The 22,267-nt window shown below is 44.3% G+C and overlaps 1 protein-coding gene and 1 long non-coding RNA gene across 4 annotated transcripts in view; one reads left to right on the top strand and one right to left on the bottom strand.

Annotated features, from left to right (window-relative positions):
* The window catches only part of LOC103924115 (chromosome unknown open reading frame, human C9orf89), a 23,474-nt gene extending 4,488 nt beyond the window's left edge, over positions 1-18,986 (top strand). The window contains exons 1-6 of one of the 3 annotated variants that reach the window (XM_009332575.1): positions 5,266-5,313; positions 6,874-7,016; positions 8,964-9,117; positions 13,451-13,510; positions 15,405-15,476; positions 18,003-18,986. In XM_009332575.1, the coding sequence (XP_009330850.1) occupies positions 6,906-7,016; positions 8,964-9,117; positions 13,451-13,510; positions 15,405-15,476; positions 18,003-18,115 (510 nt within the window). In that variant the 5' untranslated portion in view covers positions 5,266-5,313; positions 6,874-6,905 and the 3' untranslated portion in view covers positions 18,116-18,986. Of the gene's footprint in view, positions 1-5,265; positions 5,314-6,873; positions 7,017-8,963; positions 9,118-13,450; positions 13,511-15,404; positions 15,477-18,002 lie in introns of those variants that run through there. The other 2 variants (XM_009332574.1, XM_009332577.1) reach the window with 2 other exon arrangements.
* A 3,115-nt stretch (positions 18,987-22,101) lies between these two features.
* Positions 22,102-22,267, bottom strand: part of LOC103924114 — a 681-nt gene continuing 515 nt past the window's right edge. Inside the window, exon 2 of the long non-coding RNA XR_663970.1 lies at positions 22,102-22,252. This is a non-coding gene — a long non-coding RNA (uncharacterized LOC103924114). The remainder of the gene's footprint in view (positions 22,253-22,267) is intronic.

Below are 22,267 nucleotides of genomic sequence, written 5' to 3'. Positions count from 1 at the left end.
CATCTTGTGCTCGTTAAGACTCTGCCCCTGCGGTGGCCGCAAGCTTGCCCGCTCACTGAGGGGCCCCGTTGTTTTCACCTTCATACAGAGCTTGGGGAACTGGGAATGTGCATAAACTAATGTCACGCTCGAGTGTCAAGAGCATTTTAATATTTCGCTCACTGTTTTATTATTTTTTCTATTTTTAAAAGCTATTTCACATAAAGACGAGTTACTGAACTCTACAACTACCTGAAAGGAGGCTGTAGCGAGGTGGGGGTCGGTCTCTTCTCCCAGGTAACAAGCGATAGGGCGAGAGGAACTGGCCTCAGGTTGCGCCAGGGGAGGTGTAGATGGGATATTGGGAAAAATTCCTTCACCGAAAGGGTTATCGAGCATTGGAACAGGCTGCCCAGGGAAGTGGTTGAGTCACCAACCCTGGAAGTATTTAAAAGACATGTAGACGTGGTGTTCAGGGACATGGTTTAGTGGTGGACTTGGCAGTGCTAGGTTAACGGTTGGACTCGGTGATCTTAAAGGTATTTTCCAACCTAAAGGATTCTATGATTCTGTGACTTGCTGTCAAAGACTTGACTGCTGGTTACTAACTTGCCAGTGGTCCCAGCCCGTGGCAGTGGGTGAGTGTGGCTGGGGAGGGCGGCGCGTTGTTTTTCACCTCTGTATCGCCACTTCCAGCCCAGAGGAGCGGAGCAGTTGCTCTTTATCGGGGGTGCATTTGGTAACCAGTGCAATCTGATCATCTCAGACCATTACTCTGCAGCCAGATTCCTTCTCAAATCCTCAGCATCCCTTTCTTGGGCTCTTGAAAGGGAAAAGCCAAAAACTAAATTAGTGTTGAGCTAACATTTTGTTGAGAGGGACTTTTTCAGCTCTTTCCTGGGACGCTTCAGCAGGGAGTTTGCACGGACATGTACAAATGGCAGGTCAGGTGCCTTCAAGGTCTTGGTTGTCAGCTTCTCTTTATAAAGTTTATGAAAATCATCCAGGATTTTTACAGGAAGCTGCAACTCGTGTTTGCATTGCACAGCAGATAGCATGGAGGTTTCTGGAATGGATGTTTACATATTATGTGTGCTGTTATGGAGAATGTCAGAGATGTGTGTTGGGTTTTGTGTTTGTTATATTTAAATACATCTGCTTGTGATGATCCTGTCTGTTTGCTTGGTAAATTGAAGGAGGCTTTTAAGGGGAAAACAAACAAAAGATGAAACCATAATAAAGTGTTGTGGTTTAGCCCCAGCTGGCAACTAAGCAGGCCGCTCGCTCACCCTCCCCCCCCAGGTTGGGATGGGGGAGAGAATCGGAACAGCAAAAGTGAGAAAACTCATGGGTTGAGACAAGAACAGCTTAATAATTGAAATAAAATAATGTAATAATAATAAATTGTAATGAAAAGGAAAATAACAAAAAGAGAAATAAAACCCAAGAAAGATAAGTGATGCAAATAAAAAACAATTGCTCACCACCCGCCGACGGATGCCCAGCCAGTCCTTGCGCAGCGGTTGCCGCCCCCCAGCCAACTCCCCCCAGTTTCTATACTGAGCATGACGTCGTATGGTATGGAATAGCCCTGTGGCCAGTTTGGGTCAGCTGGCCTGGCTGTGCCCGTTCCCAGCTTCTCGCTGGCAGGGCAGGAGAAGCTGAAAAGTCCTTGACTAGTGTAAGCACTGCTGAGCAACAGCTAAACCATCGGTGTGTTCCCAACATTATTCTCATCCTAAATCCAAAACACAGCACTGTACCAGCTACTAGGAAGGAAATTAACTCTATCCCAGCCGAAACCAGGACATAAAGATACAGCGGTGACAGAGATGGTATCAAGAGTCCTTATGTAAATATTGATGGAGTTATTAATTGGAAAGGTCTACCCGCCTGACTTGAGGGGGCTGGCAGCATTTATGCTCCCGGGGTCCAAGCGTGGATGAGAGCGGTTACGTGTCACAGCGTAGTGAGGAGGGGCTGATGGCAGCCTATGAATTTGAAATGCAGCTGGATTTATTCATTTACGGTGATAAAGATGAGGTGGCAATGCAGACCCCAGCCTAAGGTGGCAGGTCCCTAGGGCCATGTGGTTTTATCTAGAAGGGCAGTGAAAGTAGATCGTAGAGGAGTGTATGCAGGGGACTGTGAGAGTCAAAATCCCATTTGATATTCCTTGTACAGAAAACAACACGGGGTCTTTTATGGTAAGAATAATTAAGCAGGATCAAAATTATAAAGGGGTTTTTGACAGCCACTATAACCTGAAAGTTATGTTTTGTGTTATCAGTGCGTTGTGCCAGGGGCTAGTGACACTTTTCAGGGACCACACGCCTCACCAGAGGCGTATGGAGCAAGAGTGCCAACGCCACAGCGCTTGCCTGACGTCCTGGCTGCTGCCAGGGCCTGGCAAGCCTGGGCCTAGGTTAGGAGTTACCTCTGAAAAACTCTCTGTGAACGCACTCTGCTATTAAATTAGGAAGAGCTTTGGGAAGGGTGGCTCTGCCGCCCTTGACATTTTTCCTGCAGGTGCTGTAGAAGACAGTCTGGCACGTTAGGGTCGCCTATGATCGCATTTTTTATGAGTCTTGTTACTTCCAAGAGCAGAGTATATTTCAGCAGCCTTAAAATGCCAGCACTTAGTATAACGGCTGGGTCATTCTGCAGCTATTGCCAGAAACCTAATTGCCCATTTGGAAGGAAGAAGAGAGATGTGTCATTTTATGGAGGGTTGCGATGTGTGTGATTTTTTTTCCTGCAGGTGAAAAATGATGAGTGTGTTGCTTCGTTAGTGTCATTTGCTGCTTGTGCGTTTAGCATCACTGATTTTAGGTATTTTATTCTCTGTTTGAGGAGCTGCTGGCTACGAATAACCAGTAATCTCTTGCTTTTCTCTGATCTCTCTTAATTATACGTGTACTTCCTTTCCTTCCGTGTGTGTGGTCAGGTGCAGGCTGTGTATGTTAGCGTGGCGTGCATATGCTGTATGCCAGAGGCCTTCTGTACTTTGGGTAAGAGAAAAAAGCGGTCGTGTATGATGTGTCATGGGCTTGTAGTAATTACAAGTCAATAACATGAAATTATTAGTCATGTTTTCTTCTCAGCTGTCAAAGACAGCTCTTGAGTTTCCTGTCTGTCTCTTTGAGAAGTTTACATTTTTTCTGAGTAAGCAAAATACCCCCCTTTTTTTAAGCTACTTTAGGTCAGCTTCAGTGCTGTGGTACCCAATCTCAGCTGTATTTGCTGCCTCTCTTCAGTGAGGCTGAGCTCCGTCCGCTGCCAACCCTCCAGCTGTGTCAAAGCCTGCAGGCTCCTCCGCTGCAGCTGCATGCCTGGGCAAACCTGCAGCTGGGTCCAAAGCCTGTGGACAGGATTAAGCCCGGTTAGATTAATGTTCTAGTGGAGGAGAAAGTGTAACTGCGGTAATACCAAATTACAAATTTGGAGGCAGATGCAATCCTCGTGCAGCCTGAGGGTGCTAAAATGGCTGGCAATGCCAGGCCTGTGCTGTAAGCTGTGGCTAATTGACCTGGTCTCCCAGTTTTGCTGCTCTGAACTTTCTAGGTAAGTACTTGCTAACAGCATGACTGTCCTTTGAATGCTGGGGTGACTCCTGCTTAAAAACAAAGTTATCTTAGCATAAAGATTTTAAATTTTCCTTGCAATAACTGTCGTCTCTTTGAGGCAGTGAGATAAAAGGTGGATATGCAAAATATCCCAATCAACCGCTCCCTAAATTCTTAAGACCTGACAGCACGTCAGTAGCCTTGCTGCAGTTGTGAAGTTACCTGGTTTGGGGTTTCTGTTATTTTAAAATGTAAATAATGGGCATGTTCAATATTAAAAAGCTGCTGCTTGTGAACAGTGATTATAAAACTTCATAGTGCGGTCATGTTAGTACACCCATAACTGGGCCATGACTGGCAGTGCATGGGAGCAAGTCCATCCCATAACAAAGCTGCCGGAGCTCCTGGGGCAAGCTGGGCCCAGGAGCATCGCGTGGTGGCTTCAAATGCACACGTGTGCTTTCCAGATACCCTTATCGCTCCAAAGCAGCATGCCACGTTTCAGCCACTAGGATTGGTGGGGCTTTTTTTGTTTGTTTTCTTTAAATTTAGTAGCGGGAGCACAATTCTGCAGTGGTGGGCGATGTCGGTGGGAAGTTTCACTTCTCTGGTTTACCAGAAGTCTGAAGGCAGTTCCTCGAGTGGTTTGGGCAGAGATTAGAGGGTTAGAGGAGAGATGAAAGATTTTCTGCGGGTGAAATGTCTCTGTGGGAATGGGGGAGGAAGCAGACTGCTTCATGGGTGCTTCTTAAAAATGGAGCATCCCACAGGATGGGAGAAGCGAGATGCAAGATGCCTGTGCCAGGCGTAAGGCCTGTCCTTGGCAGGCACAGTTTAGCAGTAGCCAGAGAGGCCAAGAGCATCGTCTCGTTCTCTTCTCCTGCCTTTTGGCTTAGATGGGAAGAAAACATAGCCACCCCTGAAACCTCAGAGAGGCTTATGCCCCGTATTATAATCTATGGTGCACCAGCACGCGGGTTCAGATAGCAGCAAAGAGCCCTCGGTAAGAGTGGTGATGGTTTAGTGAGCCTGTGTAAATGAAAAGTGCCGTGAGGACACGGAGTGCTCCTGACTGCTCAGAAAATGATCTTGACTTAAATGCAATCTTCAGCTGGTCACAGTGAACTTCACTGGCGTAATTGCTGCTAATATACTTCTGCGTGCTGCCTGTGTGGGGATCGGTAATGACAAGGCAGCAACAGAGCAAGAAGCAGGGAAGGAGATGACGCTTTGAGCCTGCTTTTATTTTACTTTTATATACTCATTGTGCCAGATCCTTGTCATGCTTTTTAGCACTTGCTGTGGGTCGTTGTTTGAATGTCACCGTGCTATTTGAAGTTTAATTGCTCTGCTAGCTGCAAGACCCTGGTTTAATGTGTGTTTTTTGTAAGTTTGCAGAAGGTACAGAGTTGTTGGTGACACTGAGAGTCACTACAAATCATGTAGCTGAGGCAGAAGAAGGAGGAGGAAGCTGCGCTGTGGCACTTCATTCCCCAAAAAGTATTTGCATGAACAGACACAACTTCACAGTCTCCTGGTCCTCGCCTCAGCCTTTTGTGCGTGCCAGTGAGTTGATTTGAAGAGGAGAAGTTTGATCTCAGTCGTGAATCAGATAACGTGGAACTTCTTGCAACAAAAGGGAATTGCACAGCAAGTATGTCAGGGCAGTATGTTTCTGACTGTAGGCTAAAAAGCTGCCATGACAGCAAGCCGTGGAAAAGCGAGCCATTAGAAACACGTGGAAATAGTATGGTGTTTGTATGAAAAAGTAAGAATGTAACTGAAATCCTGTTGTGCCTGTAGAATTGCAGCTCTCTATGCAGTGTCAGTAGCTGTGTGTTCTTGTTTGAATAGGAGTGACGCTGGCACTGGAGAAGTTGTTAGCGCGTGATGGTCGCACCAGGAGGTTTTCCTGAACCTTCCTGTAAATGCTGTTAGTTATATTGCAGAAAAAAGACATGGTATAGAAAGGGCAAGGGCTGTGCATAGGTGTAGTGCATCGTGCCAGAGTTTTCTGGCTCTTTTCCTTCATTCTTTTGTTTATCTTCTCTAAATTGCAGGGCACAAAGGGCTGATGGTTATGGATTTTCTGGTAGCCAAAATACCATAAAACCTATGCATTTGCTTTAAATGGGGGTGTGGTGGGGGTGGCAGTGTTTTGTTTTTGTTTTCTGTGCTGCTTGGTTATAAAGTGCTGTGCTGACATTTTAACACTTATTTCAGACAGGGTCATAGACGTTCTCTTTCTAAATCTGATAAGGGCACAGTAACCCGTGAAACCAGTCTGTGCCTGTATCTTAATCTAGGGACTATAGACAAGCAGCTGTGGGGAAAGCTGTGCTCCTGCAAAATCCGTTGCTGTTAAGTTGGAGATGGTGCCTAAAACAACAGCAAGACTGGGTTTGTGTATTTGCAGAGGTCTGGGTTAATAGAAAAAGATGTGTTTTATTTGTATGGGTATTTGAGTGTACTTCCATGGTAAAAATGTACTGCTTTTTAAATGCCCTTTCTCCCCACTCCCGCGTGAAGTGAAGGTAGAAGTCCTTCCCTAAGAACTTCTTTGGCAGAGCTGCTGTTCCTGATGTTCCAGTTCTGTTTCAGTCTGGGCAGTTTCCGCTGGGCAAGTTGCTGAAGTCTCCCGTTAGACAAAAGGCAGCAATAAACTCCTGGAGGGTTGGGTGATGTCAGGGCCAAATCACTCCAGCTCAGTCAGCCCCCTGCTTTGCCTGGCTGTGTGAGCTTCTCTGCATCCCGTCCCACCCCATCCCACGCTGTGCTGCAGTCCTCGGGTGCAAAGCAGCAGGCAAAGACCAGCCCTGTGCTGTATACCGGTATCAGTAATGTACATAATTTGAAGCCAAATTTATGTCCTTTCACTGTTCTACATCAGAGAGAACCTCTCTCTATGAAATACATGTTTACATCAAAAAATTTATAAAACACATTAGTTTTAAACTCCATAATATGACTTCAGAAATGATAGAAAATTTCTCTTCAGTGATTTAACAACTTTAGGACTGTATTTGATTAAATATCCATCAGTGCTTGACATATAAATAATTTAGAACCATCTCCCTTTGGAAAGAGAGAGGCAGCATGAGTGACCAGCCAGGAGTTCAGATGTGTGTAATTTTAAGTGGATGGGTCTTTGAAAGCACGTGGCTATGTTGTGTTTCCCTTATAGGTAGTTCAGCTCTCTAAAATTACATGGTGGTGGTAATTTTATTTTAGCTATTTAACCGCTGTTAGGAAAATGAAATTTACAGAATTTAAAAATGGCTTGCTAATTAACTGCTCTGGTTTGTTCTCTGTATTATTTTACCTCTAGATCAGTCGTATTGTCATCGGCTGCAGCACGACATGTATTTTCTTACCAGCAATAGCCGACTGAATGAGCAAGTGGTTGATAAAATTATTCTTCAGCTTAACAGAGTCTACCCTCAAATTCTTACCAATGCGGAAGCAGAAAAGGTAATTTGATGAATTCTACTCTATCTGAATGTTGCATTGTTTTCGCGGATCAGTAGCTCATCTGCCCTCTTCCCGACTTGACTCTTGTGCCACGTGCAGCCAATCTTCCTCACCTCTTACTTGCTGACCAGTTGTATCTGGGATCTCGTATCAGAGAAGTCACAGGGCTGGCACATTCCCTGTGCCAGGCGGTTATGAGAGAGGGCACTCTCTTCAGCAGCAGCTTAATGCCGTGGTCCCTGCCATGACATCTGACGCCATGCGTGCAGAAGCACACTATCTTATAACCACTCCGTGGGCAGGATCGCAGCCATCGTGTGACCAAATGCCCGGCATCCCTGCCTCCTCACATGAGTCGGTGTGGAATGTCATGTCAGATGATCTGTGCTGCATCCAGCTGTGTCCACAAAATCTTCTGTATTAGCTTAATCAGTTTTAGTTGCTGATTAATGTGATTAATAACTCGTGAGTATTGGTAGGGAAGGGGGGCATTAGTCCCACTTAGAAGGGTGGGAGCTGTGGGAATTGGATGGAGTTAATATCATCTTGAAGTGGTGCTGCTATGTATGGAGGAAGGCTGCCCTCCCTGGCATGATGCTTTCAAAAATGGGTAGCTGTTTTTAGGGAGAAAGATCTTTTTGTGTGGAGTGAAAGTTGAAGTCAGTTAAAAGCTTCCCAGATCCTACTTATAACAGTTTGTACTTGCCGTCTGCTGACTTCATTATCTGCACAAGGCTTGGGGTTTTGACATATCAGTATTTTAACATTAGGAAAAATAAGTCTAATTCTGTCATAATCAAACTCCATGGGGACGAATAGTGTTTTGGTGGTGTAGAGCCGTGCTAGATCATCAGCTGAGCCGGTCTAGCCTCTCAGTTATGATAAACACTGTGACATGCACAATTAAAGATGATCTCATTCCCTCAACAGCTTCAAAATAAATGCATAAAGAATCTGTGAAACATAATTTGTGACTTCTGCACTTAGCAGACGGAAATGAACTGCTTTCTCATAGGTCCAGGCAAGTTTCTGTCAACCCTATTGAGTGTTTAGGAAGCTTACAATCCCAGCTACATCCGGTAGACCTTGTGGGAATTTTGTCAGAATAAGGAGTGTTGTGTAAGGTATGTTGCATTCCTGTCCCCCTAGAGCAGGAATTGATCCTAACTAAGTGTACTGCAAATGCTACCTGCTGTCCTGGTCTGAAATATAATGCTTTGCTGAGAATGGCTTTGGACGTTTTCCAAATAAGCTGAAATCAGTTTGATGATGTGTAAGGCTAGGTACGTCTTTTCATTCTCTTTGTATCGTCTCCTAATATTCATCCCATTTTGGACTACGGAAAAAGAGTACTTTCTTCTGCGACTGCTTGCCATGTTGCCCAAGTAATGAGTATTTGTACGTGTTGCACTGGGTACGCAGCAGTTAATTGTGCTGGAAACAATGAAACATGTAATCTTGGGATGATGTACACTCCAATATTGGGACTAATATAAGCAGTATGAAGTACCTTTTTGGGTGATCATTACTAGGCAACTAAGGGAAAACTTGAAAACATAAAACTTTATTATGTAATAAACATTTGTTGATGTTTTCTGTCAATAGCTGTCAGAACTAAATTGTAGAATAGCAAGTACCATGTTAGTTAGAATGCAGAGAAAACATCAAATGGAGAGTAGCTGTCACTTTGTCAGGACAGGAAAAAGAATGAGGGAGGGCAGAGGCAATATGCTCCCCATCAAGCAGTGCTGAGCAGATGGAGCTCAGTGTCTTGAAGACTGCTGTGCAATGCGTGTCCTTTTTAGGTTCCCCTCATTTTTTTGGCCCATTCTTTTAGCAAATATAAAACAAGCTCCATATCTTCACTCCCTGGCATACTGTAAAGTGATGTAGAATTGATCTCCAGCTGGTGTAATCTCTCTTCTGATGAGTGCTTTTCTCTTACAGTTCAGGAATCCAAAGGCATCACTCCATACCAGACTTTCAGATCTGATAAAGCACCTTCAAAAGAAAGGAGACAGACACTGTCAAGAGTTTTACAGGGCTCTACAGATCAATGCTGAACAGCTGTATAATGACCTGCCAAGCAGGAAAATCTTGAGTAAGTTGATTTGTAAGTTGATCGAGTTGTGGATTTCCTCATCAGTGTATTACAAAACCTCATTCAGATGAGGTTTAGGTTATTTAAATAGCCTGTTTAGGTTATTTAAATAATTTTGGGGGTATACATTAATTCCTTCTGACTGGAATTTTCCAAAAGCCATAAGGGGATTTGACTGCATAGTTTTTATTATTTGTTGACTAGTGTGGGCAGTCTAAAACTCTTTGATTGTTTTGAAATATGAAATATGTCTTCAAAACAGCTTAAGTGCAACATGTAAGACAGTGATATAACTTGTATGAAGTACAATTTCTCTTTTCATAACCATTGCTTCTTAATGGCTTGTTTTTTTCCTCTGTGTTTATTCTGACTTGCAGCACGTAAGAACATCGCAAACCTCAAATTTGTTAAGCTCAAAACTCTGGTGGCCCAGAAGCTTGGCTTTCCTTCAATCCATAAATCTCCTAGTTGTGTCTAGTTTAACGTGAAACAAACATTCATAGGCCCTTGCAATGATGAACTGTGATATTAATCACTTAGGGCTTGTTTTGTGCAGCTGGCAGGCCTGACTGATGTCCATAAAGCTGCCCCCCAAATATACACGTACGTACTTCAGAAGGACTGAGGCTCAAATAGATTTGATTCTGTACTGCAAAGGAGCTCATTTTTTTAAGGAAAAGTATCAAGCCTGACTTGCCAACCTGGGGTAATGCTTGCTATGTGTTGGTGTTTCTTTCCTGCCCCCCCCGCCCCCTACCTAACGAACTGGAGAAAAGAACCATGTTCCAAATGGATGGGAAATACGTTCAGGCATCCCGCGTACTGAAATGGCTGAGGAGCTCGAGGGAAAGGTCCCACATTTAAGTTAATGAAGCTGCAAAGGGATTGCAGTTTAAGAAATCCTTATAAAGTATCTAACAACACTAATGCTTGACCAGTCAATTGATTTCTAGTTGTAAGAAACTCCACAGCTAGGTGCCAGGGGAAATTTTAGACATGTGGGTCGAACTCCAGTGACATTCAAACCGTTACATCAAAAGTCCATAGGTTTAAAACAACAATCAGACCTCTTTTATTTCTGGAGTGAAAATGGCACGTAAAATTGTAATTACCTTTGAGGATACTGAATTGTCTAGCTTCGTTTTGCCTTTCATTTCGAAGGAAAAGCTTTGTATCTACCCAGCACAAATATGTACCAGTGGAAGACTGCACCATTTTCCTGCCTGCACAGGGAGGCTGCAAAGTTACCCCAGGTCTTCATATCCCATACCCGAACCCTCTTGAACTGGGAAACTCTGGGCCCATCCCTGCCTCAGAATCTCAGATGGGCATTGATTCAGCCTTGCAGCAGCTTTAAGGCAGTGCTTTTGATCTAATATTCACCTTGCAGAAGTCATGCCCTTTGAGGGAACAGGCTCTTAAATCAAATAGTCTTGGATCAATCGTTTTTACTTGGGTGGAGCTCAAGAGCAACAGGTTTTTCTGCCAGGCTGACTAGAAGGCAGCAGACAGCCTATATTAATTAAGAGCAACTTAAGAAGTCTTAGTGTAGTCACTAAGAATAAAATTTCAAGAGTGTGTTGATGGCTCAAGAGTTTCAGCTCTGTTAATGTTCAATAACACTTACCTTCTACAAGCCGTTTCTGAAAATGTGTCTTAACGTGTGTACACAGTAGCCAAGGCCTGACTTAGATCCCATATAGACGGTCTGAGTTCAGCTGGGTACCTGAAATACCATCCCTGTGACCAAGTTCATCCGTACCTGTAAAACTCCCATTGGAAGTTGTGCAGATGTTGCGAAGGTGAACTCTCAACACTGCCTCATGCTGTTGGCACGCCGGGACAAACCAGCTGGAAGGAAACTTGCATAGGGTGTCTGCGTGATGTTTTCACTTTTATCTAGAGCATAGACGTGCTCGTCCTTGCACCTGATTTACGTGCTTACTTCTGAGAGCTTTTACTCAGGTAGCCACATGAGTAGGCAGGGTTAGGGCTTCTCATGTTCAGACTGCGCATAACAAGTACATGTGCTAGAAGTGCTTCACAGAAAAAATTAGAGCTGTTTGTGGTGCCCCAAAACTGTTTTGCTGCTGTTGCATTATGCAAAGGGACTCCAGTAACCATCATAAATCATTAAATTCTCTGTATCTCTTATGTTACCGTCCTCAGAACAATGAGAATAATTTAAATAACTGAGTTAAAATACTACTCCACGGTGAGATTCTGCAGTTTCCTTATATTGACCTGAGAAGGAAATAATGAGATAATCGTGTTTGCTGCTTCTTAAGAGTTCTGTAACTAAAACAAATGTCTGCGTTCTGGATTGAATGGTTGATAAACATCTGAGCAGCATTTTAAGCTAAAACTGCAAACAGTTTTATTCTTCAGGAAGAGCTCCCTTTTCAATATGAGGTGTTATTTCTCATTTCAGTGAACTTGAACATTTTGAATATTAAAGGCATTATCCTTCTGACCTCTAACATGTACAATTTTTATGTTACTCACAGTAGTAGTTGTTAAATTTGTCAAATTTAGTACAGAGCATTTACAGAATTGACAATAGAATTTGTAAATGTGAGGGGAAAAAAGGGAGTCCCTACCACGGGGACTTTGTCCTACTTGCAGACTGAACTGAAACAAGCAGCATTATAAACAACTGGAAAAATTATTGGTGAGGACACTGATGAACTATGGCCAGGGCAGAGTTCTGTAACGTTTTCTACGGAGGAAATCCTTTCAAAGATTTCTTTCTCATTTTTAAAACAACTTTAAAATTTGTGCTAGAACAAAATTTCTTTGCCTCAAGTGTAATATTGCAAGTGAAATGTTTAGTAGTGTCTCAGCATTCCCACTAGAGGGTGGGGAAGGCACATGGCATGGGCAGCTTCAGAGCTATTGAAGCCAAACGGGATCTTCCAAGTGACTCAGAAAATGTTTTTCTTTCTCTCAACGCTGACACAGGCTAGAAAGGTAAAGGATCAGATCAGCCCCGCACAGCGATAGCCTGACAAAGGTGCAGAGATTTGACTGTGCTCTTCCTGTGAAGCGTGAGGATTTCTTAGCCAGAGGGAGGGAGGACATCCCACAAAACAGGCAGGCTATGCAAGATCGCCATTGATACAGAGTGTGCCATGGAGGCTTTGCGGCAATCCTTTCTGCTTCAGTGACTCTCAAGCTTTGCAGCAAAGCGCTTCAGATGTTTCTGTTCTGCTTGAATGCCGTGCCCTGTCACCCCACCGAGAAGGACGTATTTAGCATGGGCGACGGATGTTCACCGACTGTTGGCTGTGGGCTGACGGCGGGTCCCCTTTGCTGACTTGGTGTACAGGGCGGTTTTCCAAGGCACCTCACCTAGCTCCAGATTGTCACCGAGAAGAAGGAAATCAGATGAAACCAAACACTCTCAAATTCTTCCCTACTGACAGCCAAATTTGGAGCTCTCACTTTTTTCCTTTTTTTTTTTTTTTTTAACCCTCTTGACCACAAAGAGGTTTGGCCAAATAAGTTGTTTTGCAGATTCATGATGCAGTAAAGGAAATTCATTCCTCTGCCATTTATGGTGACAGTGGTGTTCTTTGGTGTTGTACACATGTTCTGCAGACAATGTTATCTTCACATCTATATGGCAAAGGCACCTCTAAAAGAGCTGCAGGTCTTTCTGCCCAAAGCAGAAACTGCTTTATTGCTGCTTACTACTGAACACCTTGTCTTAAGGTCAACCTCCTTTTCTACTAGAATTTGCAGAAAGGTAGAGGCAAAAATTAGTTGCGCCAAATGTTAGCACGTCGTACCTACAGACTTTCAAAGAAGCTGTACGTGTCTTTAGCTGAGACCAGGATTTAGATAAATAATCTGCGCCAAGCAGTTTGTTCTAAGTGCTTTATCTGCCAGGCACGTTAATGCCCAGAGATTTACTCAAGAACAGAAAGAATGGTGATGAATTAAATTATAGGGGTGTTTTCAGATTAGCACATATATTAACAAATAGTCTGTATTTATTACAATGAAAATTTCTGGCATTATGGAAGGATTAGTTCTTGCTTCCCTCACTTGGGAAACAAGTGTAATGTTACTTATGTGGTGAGTGCTTAACCAGATCAGAGGTGTTGCTGCAGCTATTTCTAGTTGCATTCAAATGACACTGTGCCTATGTCTTTTGATCAACATATATCCGGATTTAACTATAGCGATGATTTACCTTCGGAGGGGTTAATATTTTATGTCAAAATTGGATATTTTTCTGAAATGTGGTGTTTTGCACAATTTTGCATGTGCTGATTGTTTGTTTGCTTGAGCTGAGTACTAACTTTTCATGTGTTGCTTTTATTTCTAGAAACCACAGATTCCACAGAGATAGACACTGACAAGGAGAAATATATGCTAAATGACAGGGGTAAATAAATGCATACAGTGTCACCGGATGGAATGGCTTTTCAGATTATGATGCAATTTATTTTATCATGTAATTTGCATTTCATGTAACAACCAATTTGTTTTATGATGTCTTTACTGTCACAAGTTAAGTGGAATTAATGGAGGAAAACATACTGAGCTGCTGTGGAGGAAACCAGTGCCAGGAAATTCAAGAGACCGTAGAGTTTAATCAATATTTACAATGGTATTTTTACTTACACAGTTATAGCTAAACTCTTCATTTCCTATGATTTCTTCAATGCTTGAATAGTAAGGTCTATCCAGCTGCTGCTGCTGTCATTTTGCATAAGGCCATCAATAATTTTTTTTATACAACTTTCAGATTTTTTCAGTTTTTTCAAGCTTTCAATTTAAGTAGAAATCATTTGAAAACACAGACAGAAAGAAAGAGGACCAAGGGTGAACTTAAATATATTCTCCTTAGGAAAACATGTTTTTTTTTTTTCCCCTTCCTCTGTTCAGTGCCTAGATTAGAGGCAAATATTTTATTCACTGAAAGATATTTTGAAAATGAATTGAAGATCTGAAAGAAAGCTGAAGAATTTTCAAAATTTATAATGAACTCTTTCATCATTTAAGTTTAATTGATATTTTATCTAGAAATTTGGATACAATTGTGAGAGAATAAGAGCACCTTCTATGAATTATGCCTTTTTGCCACTTTTCCCCTGAGAGAAAACCGAAACGAGGGGTAGGAACACAGTTTAACTCAAAGTTAGGCGTATTTTTGCCTGTGTTGTTGTTACTTTGAATACTGAACTGAATTGCTATTCAGATTTTTCACATCGCTGCTTGCTGACTGCAGCATAACCGCACAGGAAGAACAGAGAAAGTGCTTGGAAATAAGAAAATTAAACACTTTCTATTCTTACTCATGCTGGTGAAAGAGCTGGCCTCAGACTGGAGATTGTCCGGCTGCTAGCCACCCTCGTTGGGAGATTACATCGAAGGAGCAACCAAGTCCTTGCTCCTTTGCTGTTTCTCCAGCGTCCTCGTCCGTGTGGTCAGCTCCACTAATTTCTTCGTCTTCAGTACATTTGTCCTTAAATTGACAGGTGCAGTTTAATTGTAGCTATATTCATAGCGAAGTAGTAAATACAAATAGAATATTAGATAATAAAGAAGCGGATATAAATCTCTATGAGGTTTTGTCTGTGGATGAGTATGAATTAGAAAGGTTTTATTGAACATCAATACTGAACATCAGCGTTAAACTGCATGTAATTCCAGGCAGGCACATGAAGGAAATGTTCCCAGTGGGAGATGTATCTTAGGTGTGCGTGTGGCTCTGCATTTCAGCTTCCAGCAGACTTGTAAACAGGAACGAGAATATTTGCTCTTGTCATGAAAGTGGAATTTGTGGAACATCTGTGGGGAAAAAACAAAGCCCTAAAAATCTGCTTCTTAGGGGCTGCAGTCTCGTACGATGTACTCTTACCCACAGGCAGCGCACTCGCCCCGTGGGGGCTATTTACAGAGTAAAATGCCACACTGTGGTGAGGTCCCGGTAGGCTGGTTAGTATTTTGTTGTAGGGTTTAAAGGGGTTTTTGCGCAAAGTTTTAGAGTCAGAAAACATCTAAGGAAGCTTTTACTTAAATTTCATAGGATATAACTAGATGAACAGAGGCGAACAGTGAATGGTGTCAAAGCAACTGTAGTAAAAATTAATTACAGTATTGTAAATGTGCTTCATAGTACATTAGCTACAGAACATACATAATTGTGAATGCGTTAGCTTCATTTGAATGCACTTAATTATGCATATTAATAGCAATTGGTGATTTATGAACTGAGCTAAACTTCCACTGCTCTCTTCTGTCTTAATGTGTTTCCTTTTTCATTTTCTTTTTAGGTCCAGTGTTTTTCCTCGCTTGTTTTAGCGTTGCTGCAGGATTTGCATTATTTTGGTATTGCTGTAACTCAGGTAATCTACTCCGGTGTTTATTCTCTTGGTTGCCTTACTGCAGCACGGGGCGGGAGAGCAGCGTGCCTCTTGATCTAACACGGCTTACTTAATAGAGCGGGTCAAGGTGTCATCGTTCATTAACGAGGTTAGGATACAAATTGCGCTTCAGACATGCCGAGATGTAAATAATGGATCGTTTGCCTACAGAGGAAGCCACAAACAGGGGCTCTTTTTAAAGGCAGTAGTCATGTGAGCCCCTGTTGCTATAGCAATGGGTCGTGATTCCCAGCAGTCATGAGACAGACCCAAACCTTCTGGCTTCCGCATCCCTCGGGAGCTGGCTGAAGCGTGACCAGTGCCAGGGCTGGAGGCCGCTGGCTCGATTTGCTGAGCCCGAGCAGCTACAACCGTTGCCCCTGTTGCTGGCTCCGGGTGTTAGCTCTCCCTGTCGGCTGAAAGTCGCCTGCTTCACAGCAGCCAGCAGAGCAGAGCTCCCGCTCCTCTTCACGTTCCTACCTTCCACTCAGCCCAACATTGCTGTGAGAGCGGCAGCTCTTAGCAGAAGGTGCATTGATGCATCCACATGGATCAACTTCAACGAAGCCGAGAGTCAGTGCTAGTGGGAGAGATCCCGGGGGAGAGAGTAGCTGATTCAGAGGTGTCACTCTCTCTTTGAGTCTTCGCATGGTGCTGTGGGACCTGCCAGTCTTCACGTGGTAGATGGGGAGCAGAATCCAAACTCCATTTTGGTTTAGTGCCTTCTGCTCCTTATACCCTGGTCACAGCAGTTACAGTTGGACATTGTTCTTTACTATTTTTTTCCCAGAGCTGTAGGCTACAGTAGCACCAGTTCGTGGACATTTCAGGTGATGTGGGAGTCTGGGCTGTGTTACCCTTCATTCCCAGATCAGAGTCCCTCAGCTGCACTGTCCATGGAGTCAGGGTTTAAGGCTAAAAGGGAACCAGTAGACCTTCAAGGCTAATCCGTGTGTTTCCTTAGCTGCCGTCACTTCCCTTCAGCAGGTTCAGTCACGAGCATTTAATAGAAGCATTTTCAGAAAAGCATTCAGGGACTGATACCAAAAAAACACAGAATCCATCACTTCCCTTGATCCCAGTTAATTTTCCATACCATTAGAAGTGTGTGTCTTATTCTCAGTTGGAACTGGTTCCAGCTCCAGCCTGTCATTTTTGTTAAGCCTTTCTCTACCAGATTGCAGAGCCCCTTTAGCCCCTTGTTTCTGTGCCAGCTGACACTTCATATTTTCTCCCTGTGGGAGTCCTTGTGCCTCAAGTCAGCTCTCCGTCTTTATTTTTGCTAAAATTACCAACTAATCTCTCCAAGCCTTTTGTTCCAAGGCTCTTGTCCTGGTTTCAGCAGGGATAGAGTTAATTTCCTTCCTAGTAGCTGGTACAGTGCTGTGCTTTGGATTTAGCAGGAGAACAAAGTTGATAACACACCGATGTTTTAGTTGTTGCTGAGCAGTGCTTACACTGGCCAAGGACTTTTCAGCTTCCCATGCTCTACCAACTGAGAAGGCTGGAGGTGCACGAGAAGCTGGGAGGGGGGCACAGCCAAATGGCCAAAGGGACGTTCCATACCATGTGCCGTCATGCTCAGTACATAAACTGGGGAAGCTGGCCGGGGGGGCCGCTGCTCGGGGACTGGCTGGGCATCGGTCGGCGGGTGGTGAGCAATTGCATTGTGCATCACTTGCTTTGTGTATTATTATTATTATTATTATTATTATTATTTATTATTACATTACTGTTATTGTTATAATTTTATTTCATTTATTAAACTGTTTTTATCTCAACCCACGAGTTTTTCTCACTTCTACTCTTCCAATTTTCTCCCCCATCCCACCGGGGCGGGGGCAGGGAGGGAGTGAGCGAGCGGCTGTGTGGTGCTCAGTTGCCGACTGAGGTTAAACCACGACAATAATGTTGGCCAAAGCCTTAAGATTTCATCTTAAAACAAGTCACAACTGTAAAGGCTGTCCAGCAGCTGATCTCTCAAACTGTTGGAAACAGAGCCCTCTTCAGAGCGAACGCTCCAACAGACCTAACCTGCCCGCTTCATCCCAGCGCATTCCCAATCCTCTCCCCCACCCCACCGGGGGCAGGGGGGGGAGGAGTGAGTGAGCGGCTGTGTGGTGCTCAGTTGCCGACTGAGGTTAAACCACAACAGCTCTTTCTTCCAGTTTTGAGGCTCTTTCCTGTACTTACGCAGTGTCTCAATGCCCCATGTGTAACAGGGCCACCGCACCTGGATGTGGTGTTCCGGGCTTGCACCATCGGCGCTGTGCTCACGTTAACTCAGTAATCTCCTCTTTGTGTGTCTGAACTTGCAGCGGTGAATCCTAGCAGATTCATCGTTACCCTGTCTTGGCAGCTGATGTATACAATACTGCAGGAAATGGACTTTCCTCTAGAGTCACTTTTTAAATTGATTTTTGTTTTTTGTAAATGCTGCTTACTAGCTAGAATGAAACTTAACTGTGTTTACTTTCTCTTTTTCCTCCCATCTTCATTCTGTTTTAGATACGAAAGTCATAGGAAGAGCCAGGAGAATCTTGGGCTTTTCTCCTATTATCATAGGAAGACACATTAGAAATATCTGTATGTTGTATTTGGAAGACGTATCAAGAAATTAAGGAAGAGCCGCCTCTTCGCTTGTCTGTACAGTATACCTGCCGAGGGAAGACAACGGTGCATGAATATTAGTGTACTATACTCTCATACCAAAGATTTTATTAACTAGCTTCATCAATAATTGTGTTGCCTCAAGATGTATTCAGAATCTCAGCTATATATGTCCTTCCTTATGGGAACGGACCATTTATTTTTGTAAATGCTTATTTTAAAATATTTATCATTTGGATAAAAAATATTTTTAATACAAACTTTAGAACGCTATCCTAAGTGATCATGGGTCTTAAGCCATGTTTGCATATGTGTTTTATACTGGAATGAAGGATCACAACTATTTAAAGAATGCTAGCCCGTCTTTTGTGATAATTTAAGAAAAGCACTTAAAAAACCACATGCACTCAAAGCCTTACTAAGAAACGGATCTCCATCTCAGGATTCTCTGTTTTGTCTAGATCCTTTGTACTTACTGCCTGAGCTCAGGTGGGCGCTGGCACCTACGAAGTTTATCAGGGCCAGTTACCTTTGTGTACGCCTCGTACTTGCCGTATTTTCTAACTCCCCTGTTCGTGCCTCATCTCAGCCTGCCTTGTTCGTGGTCACACTCGGCTGTTGGCCGTGGTTTGGATGCGCCGGAGCTGGTGCAGACTGGTTCCCAGCCCGCAGAGGGTCCCAGGGACTGGAATGTCTGATCTGAAGCATTTGAAACTACCAAGAAAACTTTTCAGATTTATTTCACTTTTCCTTTTCCAGTGAAGTGTTTTGCAGTCTGTATGTCTAGGAAACTGAAGTAACCCAAGATATTTTGCAGGGACTTAAGTGCCATGATGTGGGGCGCTTTTTATGGCCAATAAATATGTATACTTACTTGAAGAGCATGTGGTTGTTCATAATGTCATTTGATGATGTTATGTTTTTCTTCTCTTGAGTTGAAACCTGAAAAACTTGCAGAAACCATCGTTAAGACTCAAATTCTTGAGGGAGATGCAGGGAGTCAGGGCTGCAAGTGAAGCAGCTTGGGGTTTCTTAGCTTGATGAACCCAACCTTGCTCCTGCCTGGCTTTCCTCTTCCAGGTGGGAGGTGCAGTAGTTCTGAACTGGCTGTGAGAAATGCCATTTTCAGCGGGTAGTTCTTCAGTTACCTGCTCTAGAGCGTTAAGGAGCTTGGGGAGACCATGGCCCTGTACTTGGTGAGAACGATGCTTTGTGGGTCTTCGTTCACTGACTGAATGAAGAGATTTCCAGATCAAATCATATGTCACCTGAATAAAAGCTGCAGCTGCATCACAAGTTACCGTGCACTGGAGGATCCCATGTGAAATTTGAAGTCATTTGGAGTGGTTTTCTCAAAACAGTCAGACTGAAAATTGTCTTCCAGCTTTAGGCTTCATTCATGCTATAAAAACGTCTTCTTCTCCAAAGTAAACCATCTTGTGATAACTGTATTTCCTTCCAGGACAACACTCACCTGATATAGCAGCAAGCATATAGTCCAGAGGAGGAATTGAGTACAGGGCCAAATTTTCAAATAAAAGACCCAAAGAGTATTTGCGGGAAACGTCTTGAGAGACCAAAAAGGGCTCAGAGGACCCCGATTTTACCCTTCTGATAAAATGTTTTTACCTATGGCATTGGAGTGTGGTTGGGACACGAGCCGACCCCACGTAGAGGTAACCAGTGTCTTCGTTAGGTCAAATCTCCAGAACAGACGGTGCGTCTTCGTGGTCGTCGCTGGTGTGAGTGCAGCTCATCTGGAAACGCCCAAGTGGAATGAAACGGGCTACAGGGATAACACCGCAACCAGACTGCGCGTCGGCACCAGCTATTTGGTTCAGTATTTATTCCGACTCTGGGACGGCGAGCTCCCAGTTGCTGGCTTTACACTGCTAACGGTGCCTCCACCACGGTGCCAGCCCCGTTAAAGCTGGCCTGGCTATTTTCACACAGCTGCAGCCGCTCCTTTGCCGGCAGAGCCAGCGTTTCCCTAACAGCTCCCCCGGTGTAACTTTCCCAGCGCTCGACGGAGGAGTTTTCTGCGCAGACGGGCAGACGCACCCCAAGATCAGCAGTGGGCCGAGGGATGTTACAAACACCCAACAGCCCGATGGCGGCAGCGCAAAACGTGGAATGAGACGAATGCCGTGCGACCAGAATAACACCCAGCAGAGCAGTTTATTTAGGCTTCTTTCCCCCTGCCCTCACCCCACCAGCTCTTGCGTCTCTTCGATCTGATCTCCACGGGGACTCTTATTAGGCAGAAAATGGTGACGGAGCTGAGCGCGTTTCCTACAGAATTGGCTAACCGCGAGGCTCTGCTGCCCTTGTTACACAACGATCTGCTGTTGTGCTGCCTTCCATCTTGGGAAGTGCTTTAATTATAGTCTGTTGTTTTCTCTCTGCCTTGCCGTGTGTTTAAGGTGACAACAGGTTGGTTTTTCTCTCCAGCAAACCGGCTCTAATTTATAACATTTGAAATGAAATGTTCCTTTCCTCACTGCTGCTTACGTCCTACAGCAGCCCCTTTTTCAGGAACGAGAAAAAATACCTCTGAAATCTAAAGGGGTTTTAAATCTTTGCCTTGAAGCCAACTTTGAAACCTCATTAGAGGAACAGTATTCCATTTTGCACAAAAAAACATTATTCAAAGTAATCACAACAGTCGCATCTCATTTTAAAGCAGAAACAGAGGCTTTACTGTTGCTAGGCAGGTTCTTTCTGTTTAGATTATCCACCGTGTTACCCTTTGAATAACAGGTTGCAAATTGTGGTGAGCTGTGACCGAAACCTACAGAAGTTACCTTATTTAATCTGAAGGTGAGGTTCTGCTGTGCTTACTGCTTCAAGGGTGCCTTGCAGGGCCAGGAGCCCTCGCGGGTCGATAAAGCTGCCCCAGGAGCACGCGGGCTGTGCAGCAGGACACGGTCCTCCCAGTTCCTTAAACAGAGTGACTTCCTTGAGCCTTGAAAACCATACGGAACAGGAAAGTTTACTAAAGGCTGTGGCTATATTTCTTCCCTTTCTGAGGTCGCTTGAGATGAGGATGCCTCTTGGGGGGGGGGGAGGGGAAATCCAGGATGAGCTATCCCCAGGCTTAGGGCTGGGAGGAGAGAGGAAGAATGAGCCTTGGTTCCTCCCAGTGTTGTTAGTTAAAGGACCTGACAGCAAAGAATAGAAAATCATCTGTTCCCTTATTAGTGCTAGTTTTTAATTTAAAAAGTAAGAGCGAGGCTAGCTATAAAATTGGCATGTGCATAGGCTGGGAGAGATTCTTTTTCTTGGGAGATTTTTCTTTCACGAGCAAATACCGAGGTTTAAGACACTTCTCCGCAGGCGCATCTGTGCAGCACATGGAGAGAGCAGATGAAGTGATAGTCCCATCCTCGGTTCCTGGAGGAAGCCCCTATGTACCTGCCTGGTAGTCGGGTCCTTCTAGGCAAGCGGTGTTCCTTCCTTGGAAACAAATCAAGTCGGGTCTTGGATGAGCCTGTCCAGCTGCAGAATTCCAGCTTCCCTGTCGAGTCAAGAACAGCTTGGTGTTTGCTGCCGAAACTGTACCGGTATTTAGGGATGTGCTTTACTTTATGTGCAGGGAAGTTGTCCTGGCTGTGTAAAATTCAGTAGGTGGTTACACGTGCAGAGGATAGAGGCCGTTCTTGTGAACGCCGTGGTTCTTGTGCTGCGGACAGTAAATGCACAGGGGCTAATAAAAAGCAGCCACGCTTTCAACATACCCTCTCTCACCTTGTGCAACTCTCGTCGAAGAAGTGAAATGTTTGCTTTTCCCTGCAGCATAAGCAGCGTTGTGCCTTCAGCGGCACTATGGGCTGAGGAGCCAAGCAGCTGTTGCATGAGTGACGCTGCCCTGGAGGGCTGTGGTCTCTGGAGGGTGGGAGCGTGCAGGTTCCCGAGCCGCTGGCTCCCCTGCCAGCTTAGACTGCGCTCTGCAGCAAGTGCCTCGCACACGGACTTGGCTGCAGCTCCCGCCAGGGACCGTCCCCCTTCGCTGCTGCGCTACTTGTGTGTGAACCCGAGGGGAGGGAAGGGGGGATGAGCTCCGCGCTCTTCAGCCTGGAGGACTCCTGATACCTAGCCAAAAATCGTCTTCCTTCCCTGTTGGTTTTCTTATGAACGGGCTTTTTGTTGTAAAGTAAAGCTGA

Source organism: Pygoscelis adeliae, unplaced genomic scaffold (assembly GCF_000699105.1).
Source record: "Pygoscelis adeliae isolate BGI_AS28 unplaced genomic scaffold, ASM69910v1 Scaffold349, whole genome shotgun sequence".
Lineage (NCBI taxonomy): Eukaryota > Metazoa > Chordata > Aves > Sphenisciformes > Spheniscidae > Pygoscelis > Pygoscelis adeliae.
The sequence above is the reverse complement of the archived record's forward strand: the minus strand, read 5'-3'. Positions and strand labels throughout refer to the sequence as shown.